This window comes from Anas platyrhynchos, chromosome 5 (genome assembly GCF_047663525.1).
Source record: "Anas platyrhynchos isolate ZD024472 breed Pekin duck chromosome 5, IASCAAS_PekinDuck_T2T, whole genome shotgun sequence".
In the NCBI taxonomy this organism is placed as follows: Eukaryota; Metazoa; Chordata; class Aves; order Anseriformes; family Anatidae; genus Anas; species Anas platyrhynchos.
The window spans coordinates 28,940,628-28,961,196 of record NC_092591.1 but is presented as its reverse complement, the minus strand read 5'-3'; the positions used below and the strand labels follow the sequence as shown (position 1 = coordinate 28,961,196).

The window sequence follows — 20,569 nt, the reverse complement described above, 5'->3', positions numbered from 1 at the left end:
CACTAAAATGAAGAAACCTCTCCTTGTCCATAGAAAGCAAACAAATCTTGGGTCATGCAGCAAAGCTTCTGTACGTCCTTGTTAGAAAGAAAGAAGAAAGAAGCCAAACGCAATTAATCATAGTCCCAGAAGAAAGGATGAGATCTCTGTAATTAACTACCTTAGGCTCATCTTTCCACTTTTGAAAACTAATCCAGCCCTCCACTTTCACTCTTCACCCACAGCACCGGCACAAAAGCCTGCTAACCAGCCCAGAGCCACCTCTCCCATGGTGCGGGCCTTCAGCCTGTGGTCCCCAGCAGCTTCCCAGTAAGCGCCTGGCAGGGGGAAACCCTTGCACAGCACAAAACAGAGCTACTTTTCCCAGTCCCCTTTTGTGGATGGGCTGTGACAGAGTTTGCAGACTCACCAGCAACCTGGAGACCTCAGCTGAACTACAGGAGTTAGTTTCAAGCTAGGTATTTACATCCACAATCCTGATCCAACTGTCCAATGACCAGAAAACATCAATTAAGAAAGCACATAAACATGAAAACACCTTCCAGACAATTATCACAAATGGCTGTAATCTTAGCTAATTGGCTTATACCTGATCCTCAGGTGGTTTAAATTTGCCTGACCATGGTGCTGCCCACAGACAACTTGTTCTCCACAGCTGTGTGCACTCTTCAGAGGTGAGAGGACTGGGCCACATATTAACAGTAAGGCCTCCAAAAATTAAGTTTAGTAGGGTGAAGACAACTGGCAAATGGCTCTTTGATTTGCACAAACCAAAGCCACATTTCAGTGATGATTGCTTTGCTACAGCTTCACTCATAGTTTTGGAAAACATGGGGAGAAGCAGAGTACTTCAGAGAAGAGGAAAGGCTGGAGCTGGTGGCCACAGCTTAGGAGTGGATGTCTGAATCTGACATCCAAGAAGTCCTACACAAGTCAGAACAAGTCATTCAACTTCCTTCTTGGGGCTCCCTCAATAAATAAGGGTTGATAAATATTATCCTAGCAAAGAAAACAATAACAGACCAGCTTTTTAGGTCAAGTACATAAATGGTAAATACAATACAGTGGAATAATACCAAAATGACATCAGCTGAGGAACTGAAACTGACTTCTACCCCTTCTTTTGTATACAAACCACTACTAACATATGAATAATGCTGTCAACAGACTGGGAAAGCTGGCCAGCTTTGTAGCGAGGGAGGGCGAAGAATGCCGAGTGGACAGAAATCTCCAGCTTTGCTCTTCCATGACACGGCAGAAATGTTTATTTTCAAAGGAAGTAGATTGGGTCACTTTTCTATGGAAAAGGGAAGCGATTACGCAGCTCCATAGCCTTCCTGTACCAGTGTGGGAAACAGGGAGGAATGATTAATAACCAGTCTGTGGGATGCAGCTACAGGACGAAAGATCCTTGAGTATGTTCCTAATGTGACACCCACTCCTTTCCCTCCAGGTCAAGGTCTCAGACACAGCCAGAAGCCACCAGTGATGCTCCAAGGGCTGTTTTATGGCACAGAGCTTTGCCAGCTTGTTGGGGGAGAAGCATGCAGGGTTGAGTTTCTACTTACCACTGATCTGAGCCAACATATTTTCAAAAAATATCAGTGGATTGCACCTATAATCTTTGCACAGAAGTCTGGTGGAGGAGCTAAGCACAAGGTCAGAGAAAAGGCAGGATTCTACAATGGAGAAGGTGACTACCCCACACCCAGGGCAGCTTCCTTGGAGCAGTCCTTCATCCCTAAGCTGCTTTTTACAAATCCACACCAACCCTCTGGATGTTGGGGGGTGCCAAAAAGGCTCCACCAGCACATTGGGGTGGGTTTGCCTCTTTTGCATGGGAAGTCCTACGGTCCTCCCAGTGGGATGCACAGATCCTCATGGAGAAGACTGACAGACTGCATTCCCCAGTCCTGCTATGGGATGGCAGGAGCAGCAGCCACAAAATCCCTGTGATGGGATGCTCCATCAGCCATGCACAAACTGCAAGCTCAAGCTGCCCTCCACTGGATGCATGGGAAATAACCCAAGGAGAAGGAAGAAAACTCATGAAATTTTGTCTGCAGCAGTTTCTGCGGTTCTACCAAGACAGAGGCAGCAGAGTTTTCAGGAGCTGCTGTTTAACACAGTAAGGTTAACGTCTCTTGTTTAATCAACCTTTACAGAGGTGTGAGATGCAAAGCAGCATCACTAAGCACGAGGGCATGTGGATACACAACAGGGTTCAGAGCTCTGTGCACGATTCCCAACACCATAACCACTTGCACCTATACAAAATGCCCAGGTGACATTCCTATATACATTTTACTGCGCTTATGGCACTACAAAAGGCCTCGGGACCTGAATAATAATAATAATTTAAAAGTGTTGCCATATGACTTCGGTGCCTGAAGCTCACAAAGATGGGATGTCAATGAAACCGCGTCAGGGAGCAACTCACGGAGGAGGCGGCTGCAGGCAGAGCTGGGGGACAAGCCAACGGTGCCACCTAGCGGGAACAGCACCCTGCCATCCACACGGTTTGCTCCCAGGACGAGAATGATGACTGGAAAACAAGCTTCCCCCGATGATTTATTTATTATTATTTTTTAACCCTCTAGCCTACACTTCAGAGCAGCTATAATGCTCGCGGTGGTTGAAAAAGAAAATATTTCCATGCTAACCTAAATCTACAGAAGCTAAGGTTCATAAGAAAAGTAGAGCAATATACTCAGAAGTTCTCAAGGGCTTCCTCCCCCCAGCACCTTCACAGAAATACAGGGCATCTCCCCCAGGAAGATTGCAGCCACATGTATTTCCCTGATACGCTGCTCTCTTTGAGCTTCCTCCACCAGTAATGAACAGAGACTAATAAATTCAGTAAAACCAGGAATTTCTTTTCAATTTCAGCACCTAAAAGGTGACAGCCTGCTATATCAGGCATGCCTGCCTGTATCAGGCAGTAGAAAGTATGCAAAAAAGATGTGTGCTTCATTCTCTAACCCTGCTGTCTCAGGGCTAGACCTCCTCAATCTCTTTCCCCCAGTGTTGCAGCCGTGCTTTCCCCTTCCCCAAGGTCTTGTTCTGTATTCAGCATCCCTCCAAGCACATCAGTATCAGCAGGAGTTTCACACTGCATCAGATTTCCACTCCTCAGTTATACAACTTTATTTCTTAGGAGCAGGTTATGAAGTCTGCACTGCTTTGCAGCAAGTAGTTCTCTGTGGTGGTATGGGAAGCAAAACATTGAGTTCTGATGTGAACCTCTACTGCCACCAACATGGCAAGAGAGGGTCTACAATTGCATTATCCAGCATAGGTGTAACACTACCAGTCCTCCCTGGGGCTGTGGCACAGTGGGACACAAAGACAGCTTACAGCAGGGGTCAGGTTTGGAGCATTCTTTGCCTTATTGGCCCTAAAAATTAGTGAAGAACTGGTAGTAAGAGTTAGAGAAGCCTTCTGGACACTATGAATTATACCATACCCTTGCCCGGCACAAGAAGATGGCACACTGCTTCATTCAAAGAACAGTATCATCAAAAACTGGTAAGGGGTGAAAATAACAAAATATCCCTTCAATGTTCCCCCAGTTGCTGCAGCAAGGCCAACACCAAACGAGCAGATCACTCACCCGAATTTGGTGGAGAGGATCCCTCCTAGGGCAGAGCCGATGATGATTCCTATTCCGAAGCAAAGACCCAGCTTCCCCAGAGCATCAGCACGCTGGGAAGGAGCTGTCAGGTCTGTAATAACCTTCTGAGCACCTGCAAGGAAACAAATACCTTGGAAGAAGCCTACTCTGGGCTCGGAGCAGTGGGTACAAGTTTATGGGCCGCAGAAGCACTACCTGCCACAAAACGTCCTTGCAGCCCTGTGCTCATGCACACCAGTGAGAGGAATTAATCAAGTCCATATTTGCAGGAAACAGCGCCAAAAACCACTTCATGAGTGACTATAAGAAGATGACACCCTACCAACATGAATCTTCTTGTATGAGCTGCGTGAACTTCAGTAGCTAAAGGTGGTGGTGGTGTGGTTTTTAACAGAGACATCTAGGGAAGTCAGTCTAAATCAGAACAGTTTTGTAGGAAGTAAAAGCCATTTCTGTAACCACATATCACTGACTAGGTGGTATATATGCTTACTTCAGCCGGAGAAAGGGAAAAGCTCTCCTACAAAACATCCTGGTTGCAAGAAGGCAGCTTAGAAGTTTGGGATAGTGCTGCTGCCTGCAAGCATTTGGTGCCTGTGCCCAAGTGGTGACATCCAAGCAGTTTGCTCAAACAGGCAGGAGACCAGGCTGGGACTACAGGCAGCCAGCCCTGTTTTCCGTAACCAGTACAAGTGCTGCTTCAAGTCCTCTTTGTTTCAGCCTGATCACATAAATATTCCTTTATGCTGCTGACTTCCAGCAACATGAGCACAAAGCGGGGAACCAGGCAATAAAAGCAATTTGGAAAGTCCCTTGGCTCTGCCTGACCTTACCTGGTAGCCCATGCATGAACACAGCTGGCAGCCTCGAGAGGAAGAGCATGGGAATGCTGGTGGAGATGGACAGGAGCAGGAAGAAGACACTTCCAGAGGCACAGGAGAGAATTAAGGCAGCTCGGGTACCAAACTGATCTGCAAACCTAGTACAGAAACAGTGCGAGGCTGTCAGAAATGGGATGGGGCAGGTCCGCCCACCCAGGTGGGATTTCACAGCCACTCTGGTCTCACTCACTGACCCTGCAAGAGGCACTGATGGGATTTCCGGGGGTGCTCAGCTCCCAGAGGCGGTTTGGGTAATCAGAGCCCAGCTCAATGTGTTTTATCTCAGGACTGCTGAAGACCTGACAAGCAGAGGCAGGTGCAGCAGCTCAGCAGGTGTACAGTTAACACATTCAATATCATCATTTCAGAGCACATAGTGCCCTCAAATTTTATTTTTCAGCTCTGAGTCATTTGAGACCAGGGAACCAAGTACGCTATTTTTTTTTTTTTTTTTTTTTTTAAGTCCAGGTTCATTGGAGATTGAAGTTGTCCCAGATTGTTTCCAGAGGATGTTCAGAGCATCACTGAAGAAAAACAGATAGTTTCTTATTTAGGTTTAATAAAGACTTCACAATAGTAGATCAGTTTTGCTTCAATTTAAGGAAGACAATACAAAACAGAAATAACAAAACAGTCAAATCAGTTTTTTGTTCAGGTTCTATTCAAGTCCTTGGTTTACTTTAAAGGTACTTAAAAAAGCTAATTTGGATCATGTCCATGAGTACTATAGGAATGGTTCTTAGAAACTAGGACTAAGATTACTATAAAACACACCTTAGATTAAGTTTTTCATTTATATTTTTCCCTTCCCCTAACTGAAGTTGCATATCACAGTTATAAGATCTGTGTTACCTTGCCTAGCAATTAGTGGTGCTTCCACTAAAAACAAACGAACAATGCCAAGATTGGTCTGCAAACAGAGTTAAGCATAAGGAATCAGAGGGACTCATGTTAAGGAGGAGGCTCAGGTCAGAACTTCTACTTACTCAGGGAAGCTAATAATAGCTATTTGTAACCTACAGACCTCAATCTACTGGATAGTCCAAGGCTTTTTTGGTTTTGTTTTTAAAGGGTAATTTCAGTGCTTCATCATATCATGGCTGTTTGGCAGCACCAGGCAAGATGTACAAGAACCGACCTAAACTCAACATTTTTCTATTTCTTATCCATCCCATTTTCTCTTTGTCTACATTCACATTGAGGACAAAGCAGTCTCACATATAGGAAAATCCTTTTCATCTCAAACCTACGTCACAAATTTTGGCTTCAATCTGGCAACACACACTTGCACCAGCAGGAAGCCAGGCACACATGAATTTTTCTTTGCCTTTTCCCATTCCCTTCAGTGTCTTTTTTGAACATTAGTGAGTGACATGCACAGAGGAAAAAAACAGATATCAGATATCTCAGGTCCAAAACATAAATGCTACTCTCTAGTTTTCTATATTAAAAGGAGTAACATTCAAATGGGCATTCAAGTATTAAAACAGGCATTATGGTATCATCAAAAGGCTTTGAGATGTCAGGTCCTTGAGGTGCTACACACTGCCTACTAGAGGACACAGCAGAACTCACAACCCAAGTCAATCACAAAGGTAAAATCCCACAAAGGGAAACTACAGCGCATACTAGCACCATATCCATGCATCACTTGCTGATTGGCAGCAGAACTAAGGAGAAAAGCTAGATTTTTCTCAATCTCATTTTAGTTTCTCCATTGCTGGGTCACACTGCTAGTTCAAGTTTTCTGCTTTTAGGGAATAGATTCCCCTGCCACTCTAGGATTTTTCTTGCCATTCACTTTTCATTAAGAACAGGAACAAATGTCCCATGATGTAGGCAGAAAACCTGAGTCTTTCCCACTCTTTTCCTATTTCTGCAGATGAACTTGTAGATAGATCAGTTCTTAAAAATTCACCCAAACTCTGAGGAATTTTAGCTCTGTATTACACCCTAATGTAGATTCAGTGAGATTCAGCCTTAGAAATAACATGATCCTCAGTCTTTTCATTGACAGCTCTACTTAACAAGAATAAATACCTTTTTTCCCTAAGTTTCCCAGTCACAGGACATTTCTAAGGTTACACATGCTTATAAAATGCTTGCAGGATTAAGCCATTAGGACCTGGGCTCTGAGGATTCTGATGGCTTAAGCCTGTTCCCAGTATATTGTTACACTTAAATGTGTGCCATTAAAACATAGCTAAGTTAATATAAAGGTTGCTTCGACATTGTGGTATTTCTACTTACAGTATTTATTTTCCCATTGTTCATTTATGAAGTCTTCAAACACTTCAGCAGGACCATGAACCAGAACTAAACATTTTTATGATTAAAATATAAAAAAAAAAGTCTGGCCTTTTTCAGCCACAAAAAGGGTCATGAGAATTGTTCTCCCTTACCTTCCGAAAATGGGACCTCCCACGAGCTGGAGGACACCAAAGGTTGTCTGGAGGTAGCCAAACCCCACCGAATCCAAACCCAGGCTCTTTGCCAAGTACTGGAAAAGAAAAAGAAAAAAAAAAAAAATGGATCAGGGGAATTGAAGTATATTATGTTTCTGAAAAAAGAGCTTCGTTTCTGCACATAGAGGACTGTGGCTTCAAACGATTGCTTACTTCAGCTCTCCATACCTACAGATGCAACTTTTATTGTCTCAGGCTTCTGAATAAATACAAAGCCTCTAGCCCATATCATCTGCTGATGAAAATAAGCAGGATGTGATCAAAACCATCAGTTTAGAACCAGGTGTCGGATCTGAATCACTTTTTACATGTGTGGTCCAACACAGCCAAACCTGAGGCAGACCCTTTACCATTCAGGCTCTGCACACAGGGATGAGGTAGGCACTAACCAGCCTTCTCCTGTCTGCAGACCCAGCACCCAGGTCTTGGAGATGTTGTTTAACAAAGCAAGCAACATATGGGCAAAAACGTGGCCTTTGGTCTGCATGGGATGCCCACAAAAAGAAAAGAGATGCAAACCCTGAAGAGCCACCACAAATAAACACTCCCAGCCTACAGGCTCAGGACACCATGGGGTTGTCTTGGTCCTGGAAGGAGAGAGCAGTTTGCCTCTGGAGGCACAAATGCAGCAGAGATGTAACAGAAAGCATGGACTGACCAGAGACAAGGACGGACAGCTATGTCATGGATCCAGGAACTCACAGATTGGAAAGAAACACCAGGAAGTGGATGAGTATGGAAAAAAGACACACAAAATACAGGGCCTGGAGAGATGGGGACTGCACTTGGTATCTCCTTTCCAACAAGCCATATTTTGACCATTGCTGCTCCCTTCTCTGTGGTTGTGGCAGCATCTCTGCTATCCACAGGAGATACTGATGCACTCCTTTGTCCACTCAGCACCACCCACAGCTTCTGTCCCTCCACCCCTTCTCTTATCCTTCTGCTTAGCTCAGCCACATCCAAGAGCTCCTACTGTTTCAAGCCACGCTTACTCCTCACTGCTGGCAGTTTGCCCTGCGGTGAGAGCATAATGCTGTCAGAAAACCTACCTCTGAGCCCTCCTGACAGCTTGTTGGGTCTCTCACCACTCCCAGGTCCCACCCTAGCAAAAACAGCCAGGAGACATCAGCCTCAAGCAGGGCTCTCAGACCGGGAAAGGGCTCTAGGTGTTACTGCAGTACAATAAAGCAGCTGCACACCCTGAATACAGTCACAGCTTGCCTACTAGATAGGAATATACTTTCCTCTTTTTTCTTCTAGAAAAGTCCCTTCTGACTTTGCTAGAAGACTTCACAATTGGCACTGAAGGTAAGAAGTGCCATAAAACCCAGCAACCCATACTCACAGGCATGACTCCAAGCTGCATGAACACGAAGGTCAGCTCTATGGTTGCTATCAGGTAGGTGACAAGGATGACTTGTCCCCTCTTGAGCTCTCCCATGTGCTTGCTCTCCCCCTGTGTCTCACTCTTCATCCTCCAGGCTTCCTCCTCACCTCCCGAGGTGGCTTTTTCACTCGCAGTGCTCAAGGGGTGACTTACTGCAGGCTGCTGGGCTGAAAAGTGGTACCAAGGTGCGTCCTGGCTGGGAACGTGGAGTATACAAAAGGTACAAATGCTGTGTTTACAGTTCAAAGCTTAACAGTGTGAAATATGCTGAGTCAGATCGGCAGGGATTTTCTTTCCTTTTTTTTTTTTTTTTTTTTTATCCTCCTTTCTTTCATTTACTTCTCAGGCAGGATCAAAGGCAACCACTTATTGAGCCACTGATCTCATTCTTCAGCCTTGTCCCAGGTAGGCATTGCTCAGAGGACCATCACAGCAAAGACTGGCTTGAGAACCCCAGCAGGGTAAAAGTGGACATTGCCCCAACCGAGAGCATGTGACAAAGCCTTCAGCTCTTTAACTCCTTCACTTCTTTCACTTCCATTATCTCTGGTGGCTCAGAAGAGATGACTGGTTTTATCCTTCATGGAAAGCACTTAGGTTTCATTTCTGGAGGTTTCAAGTGAAGCTCACAGCAAAGTGGCTGTCTCCAAGTCCTCATACTTCCAGCAATATATTTACATAGATCCTAGCCAAACACCACTCTTACATGCAGCTCCAGTTGTTTTTACCAGGATCTCCAGCTGAACCTTTTCTCCCCACTGCACCAGGTGGTAAAAATTTATAGAGAGCCTGAGCTAGGAAATGTTCACATATGACTCCACTCAGACTACAAATTACTAGCCAAAACCAAAACATAAATAAATTTTTAAAAATGTATTAAATCCACACTAATTAGGAGGCTGACTGCAAACTGGAAGATTAAAATAAACAAACAAGACACATTTGTCCTTTGGGGGTTATGTTTATTTGCTTGCTTGCTTGAGTGCTTAGGGTTTTGTTGTTGTTGTTGTTGTTGTTTGTTTGTTTCCTTGCTTGTCTGCTTCCGGTTTTATTTGTTTGCTTACTTGCTAAAGCCTGGGGGTCTGGTTGAGCATTATTGGTATTTTAAAGAGGAACAGAAAACAGAGATCCCAGCACCCTGAATTTGTAGAATCGTGGGGCTGTTGCTGGGAAGGGACCTCAGGAGACCTCGTCCACTGTCCTGCTTAAACAAACTGGCTCAGCTCTGTTGTTTTTTTTTTGTTTGTTTGTTTGTTTTCCTAGCACATACACAAGTGAACGTTTGACTTCTTGAAATTCTTAAGGCTTTGGTCAGTCCAGCTCTCACATTCTCACATTTCTTGCAGACCTTCTGGTTTGAGGCTCTATCACTGAGCACATCAACCAGCTGCTTGTTGAGGAGCACCTCTGTGTGGAAACGGAGACTTAACTCACCACAAAGGCTGAATCCAGAGACAAATACGTACCTTTGCTGGCTTGCACGTGGAGCAGATCTCAGGGCTGCCAGGTGTCTAGCTAAGCCCAGGGAGAAGGAGCTGTGAGACATCTGGGCAGTTTCTTACTCCGCAGAGCCTGGTGATTTGGGGAAGGCTGTTGGGCTCTGACTCCCGGTGAGTGAGGGGAAGGCCAAGAGATTAATGATTCACCAGGGGCTGGTGCCATAGTGCTGGAGGCTGCCCAGGAACAACCTTCTGCAAACACATTTGGAGCAAGTGAAAAAGCACTTTTAAGGAGTGACGTTCCTATACCACTGCGACCACTCGAGCAGACCCAGCTTGGGGCAGTTTAGGAGTCATATCTGTTACTGAAGAAGGAAGGTTACCCAGAGTGCATCCCAATTTAGCAAAGGATTGGTGCCTGGCATTGAGTTCATCTAAGCACAGAACAATGGCTTTTTCTGCTCTTTGGGTTTCCTGCAGCACAGCAGCAACATTGTCAAATAAAACTTCCTGGTTTGCACTGGACAGGCACAATGTACAAATCGCCAGCATTGAATAGAAGAGTAAAATTAATGACAGAGCTCTCTTTACCGAGGTTTTGAGACAATCACAAAAGCGACTCACGCAAATACAATGTAAAACACTGCTTACAGGAAATGTTGCTGACTTGGACTTGAAAAGCTGCAATATTTTGACTGGTAAGTTTGTCTCAGCAGCAACTGAAAACAGATCCCACTAAAGCAATGACTTGCACATGCAGCCTCTCTCCATCAAATGCCCGCTCCCTCCACAGATGAGCCTCATCCTGCCCAGGGGATTTATCCAGCGGGGGGGCAGCTCGTCTGTATCTGTAATGATAATGATATAATGGGTGGTGTAGGCTGGCGTTGCATTTTAAGGTAAAGGCACTTTTTAGATTAGCGGTGGATTTACACCCCATGTAGCACTCAGCCACTGACAAGTCATATTTAAAGAACAAAGTTTAATTTTAAAAATGGGGAGGAATACATTATGAATAGCAGATTAATTTTCTTGGGTATCATAAATAAACTTTAAATGGACAGATATCCCAGGGAGACTGCGCTGAAAGCAAGTGAGGAGATAAATGTAAAGGTCTTGTGATTAAACTGCAGATTAGGCTATTAGCTATGCATTAAGTCTTGACACTTATTCTCAACATTTTGAAGTATTTATAGTTGCCCTCCCTGGTATAGCTTTCCTGAGGCCTATTTATCTGGTGATCTGTGGAAAAATAGAGTGAGAAACCTGAGAACATCTTTTAAAAAATGGTAAAGACTAAGTGTTTATGTTACTTGGGCAGAAATCTTTCTCAAATCACTGGAGATGGGAAGCAAGGCCAGCTAGAAGTACATGGAGAGGGGAAACCCACCCACAGCAACACCAGCAGTTGAAAATATTGGTTGAAAAAGGGTAAATTGTGAGGAAATGAGTCCTGGATCCTTCCATCAGATTGAGTTTTCTGACAGAGGAAGGTTAATATGACCTGGAATTACATGAAGTGCTCTGGGTGGGATTTACCTGTCAGAAAAAGATTTACAGCCTCAAAAGAGCATTTAAGGGGCACAGAAGTGCTAGCCAGCAGTGATAGGCATCTCTCAGGCATCAAATTGTCTGTCAATGTGAGCTCTCCCTCTATGAGAAAGAAAAAACAAATCAAAATAAAAAAAACAGTGGGATGAGTCAAATTCTCCTACAGAACAACAACAACAAAAAACAACCAACCAAACAAGAACCCTTATGGAAACACGACCCCCTGGGAACCATTATGTCCAAAGCATGGGAGAAGAGAAGGAACCAATACCCTGAAGCAATTCCCAAATACCTCTGAACCCACCTGCATTGTAGGAGCAGCCCAGGAAGGAGACCACAATGCTTCTGGTCAAGAAATGCTCTCCTGATGAGAACCCAAGGTGCTCCACAGGCTGGTGTTGCTCAGTGCATCGGGACATCCCTCCTTTCCCCACCCCCAAGTGCAATGGGCTCATCTGTAGTCTGCTGAAAGATTTATACTGTTGAGCAAATAAGAGTGTATATGGCCCAGGACAGCCAGAATTATTATGTCCCATGCTTGTTGACTGATTTATTCTTTTGTTTAATTGTTCACAAAAAAAAAAAAAAAAAAAAAAAAAAAAAAAAAGCAGCTTACTAATGAATGGAAAAAGAATCCACATGGCCAGCAAAAAAAAAAAAAAAAAAAAAAAAAAAAGGCCATGTTTAGTTTACAAAATAGCACAGTCTTCAGGGATTTTCATAAAAACTACGGAGACAGTCCAAATCGGCAATGAAATCAGATTCCCAGTGGCTGCAGAACTCCTTTGGCTCTTTCTATGTGTGTATTAAATTGCAAAAAGCAATTATTTATAATTTGTTTTTATAAAAATGCTGGTGTGCTTATTCTGCCTGGCAAATTATTTTGTGAAATGGAAAAAGCCCATTGTTCATTCTTTTGGTAAAGTCTTTGTTACTTAGCGTATTAAACTGCAAATCACATTTTATCTGAAATAGGGCTGGTTATTACTGACTTTTTAATGGTAAAGTCCCAAAGCTCCATCTAATACCAAGGCCCCGTCTGGTGCCTTGCAAACACAAAAAGAGCTCCAGACTTGGATGAGGGAAAAGAATTGGATCCTCCTTGCCTTGCAGATGGGATACTAACAGCCAGCAGGGTGTGATGGCTGGTCTGAAATCAGAGGAAGTCTGTGGAAGAGGCTGGAATCAGATTTGATCATCCTTTGGACGCCAGTCCTGCTGCTTAACCACAGGGCAGTAGAAACTGCCTCTCTCATACTCTGGATAAATTAAACCAGAAGAGAACATTTCTGAATGCTGGAATCTGACCTCCAAACAAGCGCATGGGGTAAAGACTTTGTCAACTGTAGAAGGGTTTTGGAAAAAATACCACAGCCTGAATTCAGGAGAGTCACACCAAGAATAACATGACCAAATAGGATGAAAACTCTCAGCTCTTTGCACCCATCCAGTCTTACCAGCTCCAGCAGGACCTTGCTGGGACAGTCTTCTCCCAGGTGCTGCCATGGCCCATCTCTGCCCCCAAATCTCTCCTGGGGGAATGGAGAGCCCTTGAGTTTCAGTCAGCTGCTCCTAAAGAGAAGGGGTGCTGGCCAAATCTGGAGATCAGCCACCAACCTACTCCTCCAAGTGAAAGCCTGAAAAGATAGCAAATGCCACCAGTCTGCAGCGGTCTGTCATACTGAGTTACTGAGGAATCAGCAAGAAAAAAAAAAAAAAAAAAAAAAAAAAAAAAAAACAGAAAAAAAGACTCCTCCCACACTGAAATCCTAGGCCGGGTGAGTGCTGCAGCCCATGGGGTCTCTCAATGGGTCTGTCCCTCCTGGGCAAGGGGTGATGTCCCCCAGTGGTGCCCCTGGGGATGGCCAGGAATGATGGACACTTCTGCTCTCTCTGGGGTTGTGTCTTCAGCCTACAGGCACGTTGGCGTGACCGACCTCCAGACAGCTCGCTGCTGGATAATGGATGGAGCCCCACTCTCCAAGATACACACAGTACTTTGGGAGTCCAAGGTCCTCATCCAAAGAACATGCTAGATGTGACAAAAACGGATACAGGCAAATAAAGCCTCACGTTCAGCCCTCAATATGCAATGTTTCATTCAACTGGTATTATACAGCCACCTTCTGGAATCACAGCAATGTCTGGAATGCAAAAGCTGTTTATCATTTAAATAACATTTAAGCCATTATAATTTATATGAGAATTGTAAATGATTTGGGCTGTATGAAGCTTCTTGTTGCGGTTTGTCACAGGAATGCTGTAGATTTCCTCTGCACACATTACATTCTGCAAACAATGGGAGCCTGAGACATTTTCAGCTAGTCTTGAGCCTCCTGCATTTACCAAAACATTTTCCTGTGTCAGAATCAAACAATTGCCTGATTTATAACTCTCAGGCATTTGAGAGACCACCAGCAACACAATGTAACAAAAATCTCTCTGTTGGTTAGCCGTCCAACTAAGCTATACCCAGCACAAACAAAACACGGATGTGTATTTAATGTTCCTGCTAATGTATGTTTCTGCACAAGGCAATTAGAGAGCTGCAAAGCATGTGTCTGTAAAACCTTGTACATCCCGACCATGGTTTCCCTGCACAGAGGAGGGTCTGTGCTACATTCCCAGACAAGCCCCTATCTGCTCGTGGGCCAGGGGAGATGTGCATCCCCTCCCATTCCTCTGGCTGGTTTCTCCATGAGGTCTCCAGACCTCCGTGAAGATTCCTTGGGATGTGGAGAAAAGGGGGCGGCTGCCCGGTGCCCAGCTCCTTCTGCTCTGTGGGTTGGACAACCCTACAGTGCAGACGTTCACTGCTCACACATGGACAAGGCAGGACAAGGGAGGAGGGTTATCCGTAAGCATGCAGGGCTGGATTTATCAGCAGCTTAGAGATGGTGACATCTCCCGAGGTGGCCAGACACCAGCAGTGTTTGTATTTTGCCAGCCAGGCTCACATCACCTATACCAGGCATAGAAGCTGTAGCCAGCTCTGCCTGGGGATAACACTCACAATTTTGATTTTAGCTAGGGATACAAGAGGTATGGTTTCTCCACTATGTTTCAGTTCAAACCACAGGAAGACTTTGGAGACCCTTCACTGTTTCCTCCTGGCCTTCCCACCCTCCCTCAGCTCGAATTTGCCCAACACAAAAAGAAATCAACATAACTTTGGGCTCATTGCTTACAGCAGTTCTTCAGAACTTCTTCAGAAGTTAGAAACAGCACTAGGCCCGCTGAAAGAGATTTTCTTATTTGTGCAGAATCAGAGCAAACTTTGCATGCTGTTGGAGAGGGCTGGAATAGCACAAGAGTAGCTCACCTGGAGCTATGCTCTCTGCTTCACACAGTCATTTTCCAGAGCACACGATTCTCAACATAAAAGTCTCCATGCACTAAAACTAGGACCCATCATAGGCCTTTCCCAGAAATGAAGCAAACCCTGCAAATTTGCAGTCCAAGCAGGTTCAGCACTGGCCATGCCAAAGCAGTGGTGGGACCAGAGCATTTTGCCAATACTCAGGTATTTGAAACAAAGAAAAAAGGTGCTGCTGCAACAAGTGGCCAGCTTGTTTTCCTAATGCCCAAGCAGACAGCAGTAGGATTATCTCTGTTAGTCCCTGTAAGGGAGGGTGCTAGGAGGAAATTCCCACTGCCTTCCTGTGTTGACCAGGTGCTGGAGATTCCTATTCAAAGGGACACCAATCTCCTCTGCAATGCTGCCCAGACTCTCTCCTCCTAACCGTCAAGATGAAACAAGAAGGATTTAATCATTTCCACTCCTCTCTGCCCAACACAGCCAGGACAGCATGAAGGATTATACTCCTCCTGAGCCTCAGCAATAAATCATTTGCCAAAAATCCATCCAGCTCCACACAAATGAAGCCACCACTGCATCCCCCTTGCTGGAAGCACCCTCAGAAACCATGGACTGGCTCAGTGCTTGTGGTACGCCAAGAAGAAAGGACCTAGATCAAATTTGCTATTGGGACTTTTTCCTTCAGTCTTTTGCATCCAGCTCCTCTGCTGCTTTTGCTGTTAGCAAACACATTTGTTTCTGACTCACTCAGTTATGGCAATGTTTGAGAACATGGTTCATGCTCTAAGTATTTGTACCACGTCAGTCTGAAATGCCACCATGTGCCACTGTACGCACAGGCTTTGCTGTGCAGGGCACATGCTTATTTATAAATAATCAGGGCTCATTTATGTTCTTCCCAGGACAGAAACCATGCTTGTGTTGGAGATAAGATTCTCTCTTTGACTTTAAACAACATGGGGAGACTCTGTGCAGAATATGTTACTGTGTGACTTGACCAAGAGAATCGTAATGCTCATGCTGGCAAAGCTGCCTGCTGGAGGACAGCAAGATACCTACTAGCATCGGGGCAAAAGCCTACCTTTGATTGCACCTTTGTGAAGCTGTTTCACCAAGAGCCAATTACAACATGACATAAGCGTGTTTATAGTGCTATGCCAGCTACAATTAACTCCCTGCCCTATCTGAACACATACCGTACTGCGGGCAGGGCAGCCTCCGTACAGTTAGACTGGCTGCAGGAGGAATGTGATGGACTCCCCCCGGGAGCCCACCAACCCACTCCCTTGCAGGTTCACCGCCGGCTGTGTTGTACTTGGTCCTTGTTCAGAGCCTGCAGCAACGTTAACACCAGGAATCCACGAGGCAGATTACAAAACGATCACTTCTTGAGATTAGGGAAAGCTTCAGTGCCGTGTCTTCAGAAAGTTACTATGCTGAACACAAATGTAAAGCTGTAGGCGAGGAGATAAATTAATTAAAGAATTGCATACGGGAGGCCAGGGGGTGGGGGGAATTATCTCACCTCGCTGCGTCATTGCAGGCTATCTCACAACCCATCACAGGGATCTGAGGGAGCGGCAAACAAGAGGGAACCCAGCCTGGGGAGCTGGACGATGTGCACCTTAACCTCATTTTCACAGCTTGAGCTGAAGGCAGTCTCCCATCCAGAGGTCTTGCCAAGGAGTCAAACGGGCTCGGAAAAACCTGCGAAACCTAGATGCGGGTGAATTTGGCTGCCATGCATTTTGGTACCCTGGCAGTTCCCCACACTCCTGACGGATTTAAGACCCGCAGCCCCTTCCAGAGCCCACCCGGGCACCTGGCATCGCCGGGGGGCAGCGGGCGGCTCTGCCGGGCCGGCCGACATTAGAGGGCACCATTGCCCCGTGCATCGGGGCCAGCCCGGGCACGGTCAGGCTGCATCTTCCAGGGCTGGGATTTTTTTTTTTTAATTTTATTATTATTATTTTTTTTAATGTAGGTTTTGTTTCCTTTAGATGTGGCTGGGATCCATCTGAGGATACTCCTGATGTGCCTCCTGCTCTTCCTGGGCTTGTTTTTTTGGATCAGGTACTTCCTGCAGGAGCTGAGGCCATGAGCGATCTCCTTCAGCAGTCATGCACAACTGCCAGCATCGATGTAGCATTCACCTAAGAAACAGTACATTGAAAATAAAACTGGGGTAACAGGCCCTCCCCCAGTACAGGAATAAGAAACAACCTATAGAAGCATAAAATATCCCTAGTTGGAAGAGACCCAAAAAGCTATTCTGAGAGTGCTATTACCATGGATCCACTATGAAAAGCAAAGGGGCAGCAGTACAGCAAGGCTAGCTTCTTCCCAGAGCCAAGAAGAAATAAAAAAAAATAAAAAGTGGGGGAGAGGGAAGGGGGGAATTAAGTAAAATTAAATAAAATAAAGCGCTTTTCTGAAAATTCATCAAGGAACATGAAGCAATCTAAACTGAACAAAACCATTTTTTCAGCATTTTTTCAGGGTTTTGTTCAAATTATCCACCCACGTTTTAACCCCTGAACTAGCATGTTTTTGCCTAGCTATCAAATCAAATAACTTGACTTTTTATTGCTGTTCTGAATGTATGTGGGCTTTAATAATTCAAAAGGTCGCTTAGATGGTAAAAGAGCCCAGAGCAGAAGCCTTGACAGCCTGCACTGGCTTGAACTTCAGTTGTGGCTTATTTAAGCAGGACTCCAAAGTACCACACAAAATTGCCACTGGTATAAATGCAAAACTGCAAACCACATGTGATCACATGCACAGTAAAAGAGAATTGCATGGGTGATAAAGTACTAGTGTTTACTGCTCTGCATCTCTGCTAGAACCATTATCATATGCAACAGCTCCTGAAGTAAAGCGAGTACATTTAGACTGCACTAAATTAATTCTGAGTTAACCATTGTTAGGTGTATAGGACAAAGCTCTGTTTAAGGAACTGAGATGGGACCAAAGTAGAAGCCTTGAACCCAGAACCTGGGTCTGTTTGTCTGGCAGTACTTCAAGAACTGGACCGTTCATGCAGGAGATGCTGAGACTCCAGCAGATGGAGGAGTGTCATGGGGATGTGTTTGCTTCCACCACCCCTCTACTGTGAAGAAGTTAAACTGCAGCTCTACAATCACCAGCCCTGCCAGAATGACATTACAGGAAGTCTCTGATTTGTTACTTTACTAACACCTTAACATCACTCAATGGGCTCACTTGCTTCTCACTCGCTTTGCAGCATGAGGACCTTTCCTCCCCTATCTGCCAAGGCAGCAACCTCGGCCCTGGCTCTGACGGCCACCCTGGACTCCTTCCAAACAGGAACAAACACAGTAAACCTCCTGCAGTCACAATCCTTGCAATGATATACAAGCCATAAAGGAGCTCGCTTTCCTTCCCTCACCATCCTAAACAGAGCAGCCAGCAGGAGTACATACTCAAATCATTGTTTTCTCCAACATCAGCAGATATGGTTCTGGGTATGCAGAGCTAATCGGCCTTTTTGAGCAAAAATGCTTCATTCTTACAGGGCATTGTTCTAAGCATAACGATGACTCCTCCACTCTACACTGGAGCGGGAATTTCCAAAGAAGTGAATGGGCCCTTGGGTAAGGCTTTGTGGCTCATGTTGGGCAAACTGCTCATCTAGTGGCTCATACCATATCCCTCTGGCCTTAAAGTTCACAAACTCACTAAATTTACACCACATCTCTGTGCAGACAGCGCTCCCTTCTTGCACAAGCTAGATGCTCATCTTCCATGCAGAAGATAAGCTCAGACACTGCCAGAAATGGCAGCTGAAAGCACAAAGTCCCCCCCATTGTCACCACCAATGTCATATTACCAGACACACACACACACACACAAATAAATAAATAAAATCACATCAAAGAGATGGAGAGCACCAGGAATGAGGAAGATTTTAGTCCACCAGACACTAAAACCTTGAACTCGACCTGCATTACCTCCCAGGTGAGCTGGAAGGCAAAGTGGCCTCCCACCCGTGGTAACCCCTGCAAACACTTTCCTGCTAAAGCAGAGCTCCTCGCATCCCTCGAGCGCTACGTAAATATTGGCTAACCTCCGAAAATGCTTTGGAAGGCCCGAGACGAAGGTTTTCAGAGCGCACGCCCACATCTTGCAAATAGCAGGGAAGTTTGCTCGCTCAGCCTCTGTCACAGGAATGCATAAAACCGAGGAAGCTGAAAACAGGAAAGGCGTCCAGGAGGACCACAGCAGGTTAGCAAGGGCTCCTCACAAAGAGCTCCTGTCTGCAGGGACCTGACCACCACCATTTTGCTCCGACTTGAATAGAGAGCACTTTTTCATCAGGTTTCCCGCTCTGTGCAGTTTATTTCTAAACCCAGCCCGCCCCTTGGGGTGGGGAGAGGTGGCTCAGCTGGACATGGTGCCATGGCCAACACACTCCCTTGTCACAGTAGCATGGTTCCTTGCCTTCTCTTCTTGCCCTGGCCTGACCCTCGCTGATCCACACTCACCTACCACCCATTCAGACACGGAGCCACCACAAGGGCCTTCTTGGGAGCTGCTTGGGTGACATCCCTTGGGCCAGGAGACCTCCTGGGGGCCACTTCAGGAAGGACACTGTGGTGGTACTTCCACATCAGTCTGCCTCACACAAGAAACCAAGACTACCTGTTGAGACACACCCAAACAGCTATCTTAAAAAGGATAAATGCCTTCACCTGTTCTAAAGCACCTGTGCTACCGAGCTGTGAAGTGAGTGACCTGGGGCATGACCCACAAACCAAAGCGTGCCCAGAGGACCTGCACCCTGAACATGTTTGTGGTGTAATCTTCTCACCACTGCAAAGCTATAGACCTACAGAGCTCTGCCTGAGAGCCCTCCTGCCCCCACAGACATCAGAAATGATGTTGGGAGACCAAGCTTGCTGTGACATTTCAAAGCCTGGGTGCTGAAAGACCCCTCCCTGGCCTCATGGGTCCCAAACTGGGGACACCACGGGTCCCAAACAGGGGGCACCACTGGGCCCTGCCACTCCTTGGGAGTGGGGCTTAAGATGTGGTTGGCAATGGCCACAGACATGGGGAAAACAGTGCAGAGGAGCAAAGGGCAAAGGGCATCTTGGGTACTTATCTTCCCTCCTTGCTTGCAGAGAAGCTCACCGCGGCACCAAGCCTCCGATGATGGTGCTCCAAGCCCAGTCTTGGCACCGTGTCCGATCATGCTCCCTCTGCCCCCCCCTTCCTTTTGCACTCCCCCATCCCAAAACAACAAAAGGCAATGACTGCAGTGACCTGCAGAAAATGTGAAGTGCAAGCCAGCTGATCCGTGGCAACACAATAGCGAGATTAGTTCATCTGCAGTGAACAAACATGTATTATGTGGGTTTAAAAGTTAGGAGAGGAAAATGCTGTGGTTTTCATGTATTTCTATTCAGCGAGGCTGCGACTTATTACTTCCATGCAGCCGAGCAGTCCTATTTTTAAAAATAGCCCTCAGCTTGTTTTGAGATCTGCAAGCATCCCGCTTTGTTTTGCAGCAGCGTAATAAAAACCCCGAGCCGGCAGCGGTCCCGCTGTCCTCCCCCCTTCCCCCCCCCCCGCGCCCTACGGATGCTGCAAAACGTCCCCTCGGGGAAAAGAAAAAAAAATAATAATTAAAAAAGTAAAAAGGCTGAAACATAACGATGATGCCACAGACATACACACACCCCCCCCCTCCGGGCTGGCAAGGCAGGAGGGAGGGGATAAAAACAAGCCCGAAAATCGCCGGGGAGGCGGCGGCGGAGCCGCGGCCGGCGGCAGACAAAGGCGGCGGCGGCGGGCGGGGAGCTCCGCGGCCGCCCCCCCGGGGCCGGGCCAGCGCCGGGGCCGCCCCCCCCGGGCCGATGCGGCGGGG

General features: G+C 46.1%; 1 protein-coding gene and 1 long non-coding RNA gene across 3 annotated transcripts in view; both read right to left on the bottom strand.

Moving 5' to 3' along the window:
• SLC67A1 (solute carrier family 67 member 1) overlaps positions 1–9,135 on the bottom strand; it is a 56,689-nt gene extending 47,554 nt beyond the window's left edge. Inside the window, exons 1-4 of one of the 2 annotated variants that reach the window (XM_013099802.5) lie at positions 8,329–9,135; positions 6,918–7,015; positions 4,468–4,613; positions 3,614–3,746 (exon numbers count right to left, since the gene is read on the bottom strand). In XM_013099802.5, coding sequence (XP_012955256.2) covers positions 3,614–3,746; positions 4,468–4,613; positions 6,918–7,015; positions 8,329–8,457 — 506 coding nt within the window. In that variant the 5' untranslated portion in view covers positions 8,458–9,135. The remainder of the gene's footprint in view (positions 1–3,613; positions 3,747–4,467; positions 4,614–6,917; positions 7,016–8,328) is intronic. The other variant, XM_013099801.5, reaches the window with a different exon arrangement.
• A 2,913-nt stretch (positions 9,136–12,048) lies between these two features.
• LOC106017168 (uncharacterized) lies at positions 12,049–20,477 on the bottom strand. The gene is made up of 5 exons (XR_005266234.2): positions 19,185–20,477; positions 18,767–18,887; positions 16,205–16,832; positions 15,876–16,133; positions 12,049–12,997 (listed from the first exon to the last, which is right to left on the bottom strand). It is a non-coding gene; the product is annotated as an uncharacterized lncRNA (long non-coding RNA).
• Positions 20,478–20,569: the final 92 nt, after the last annotated feature.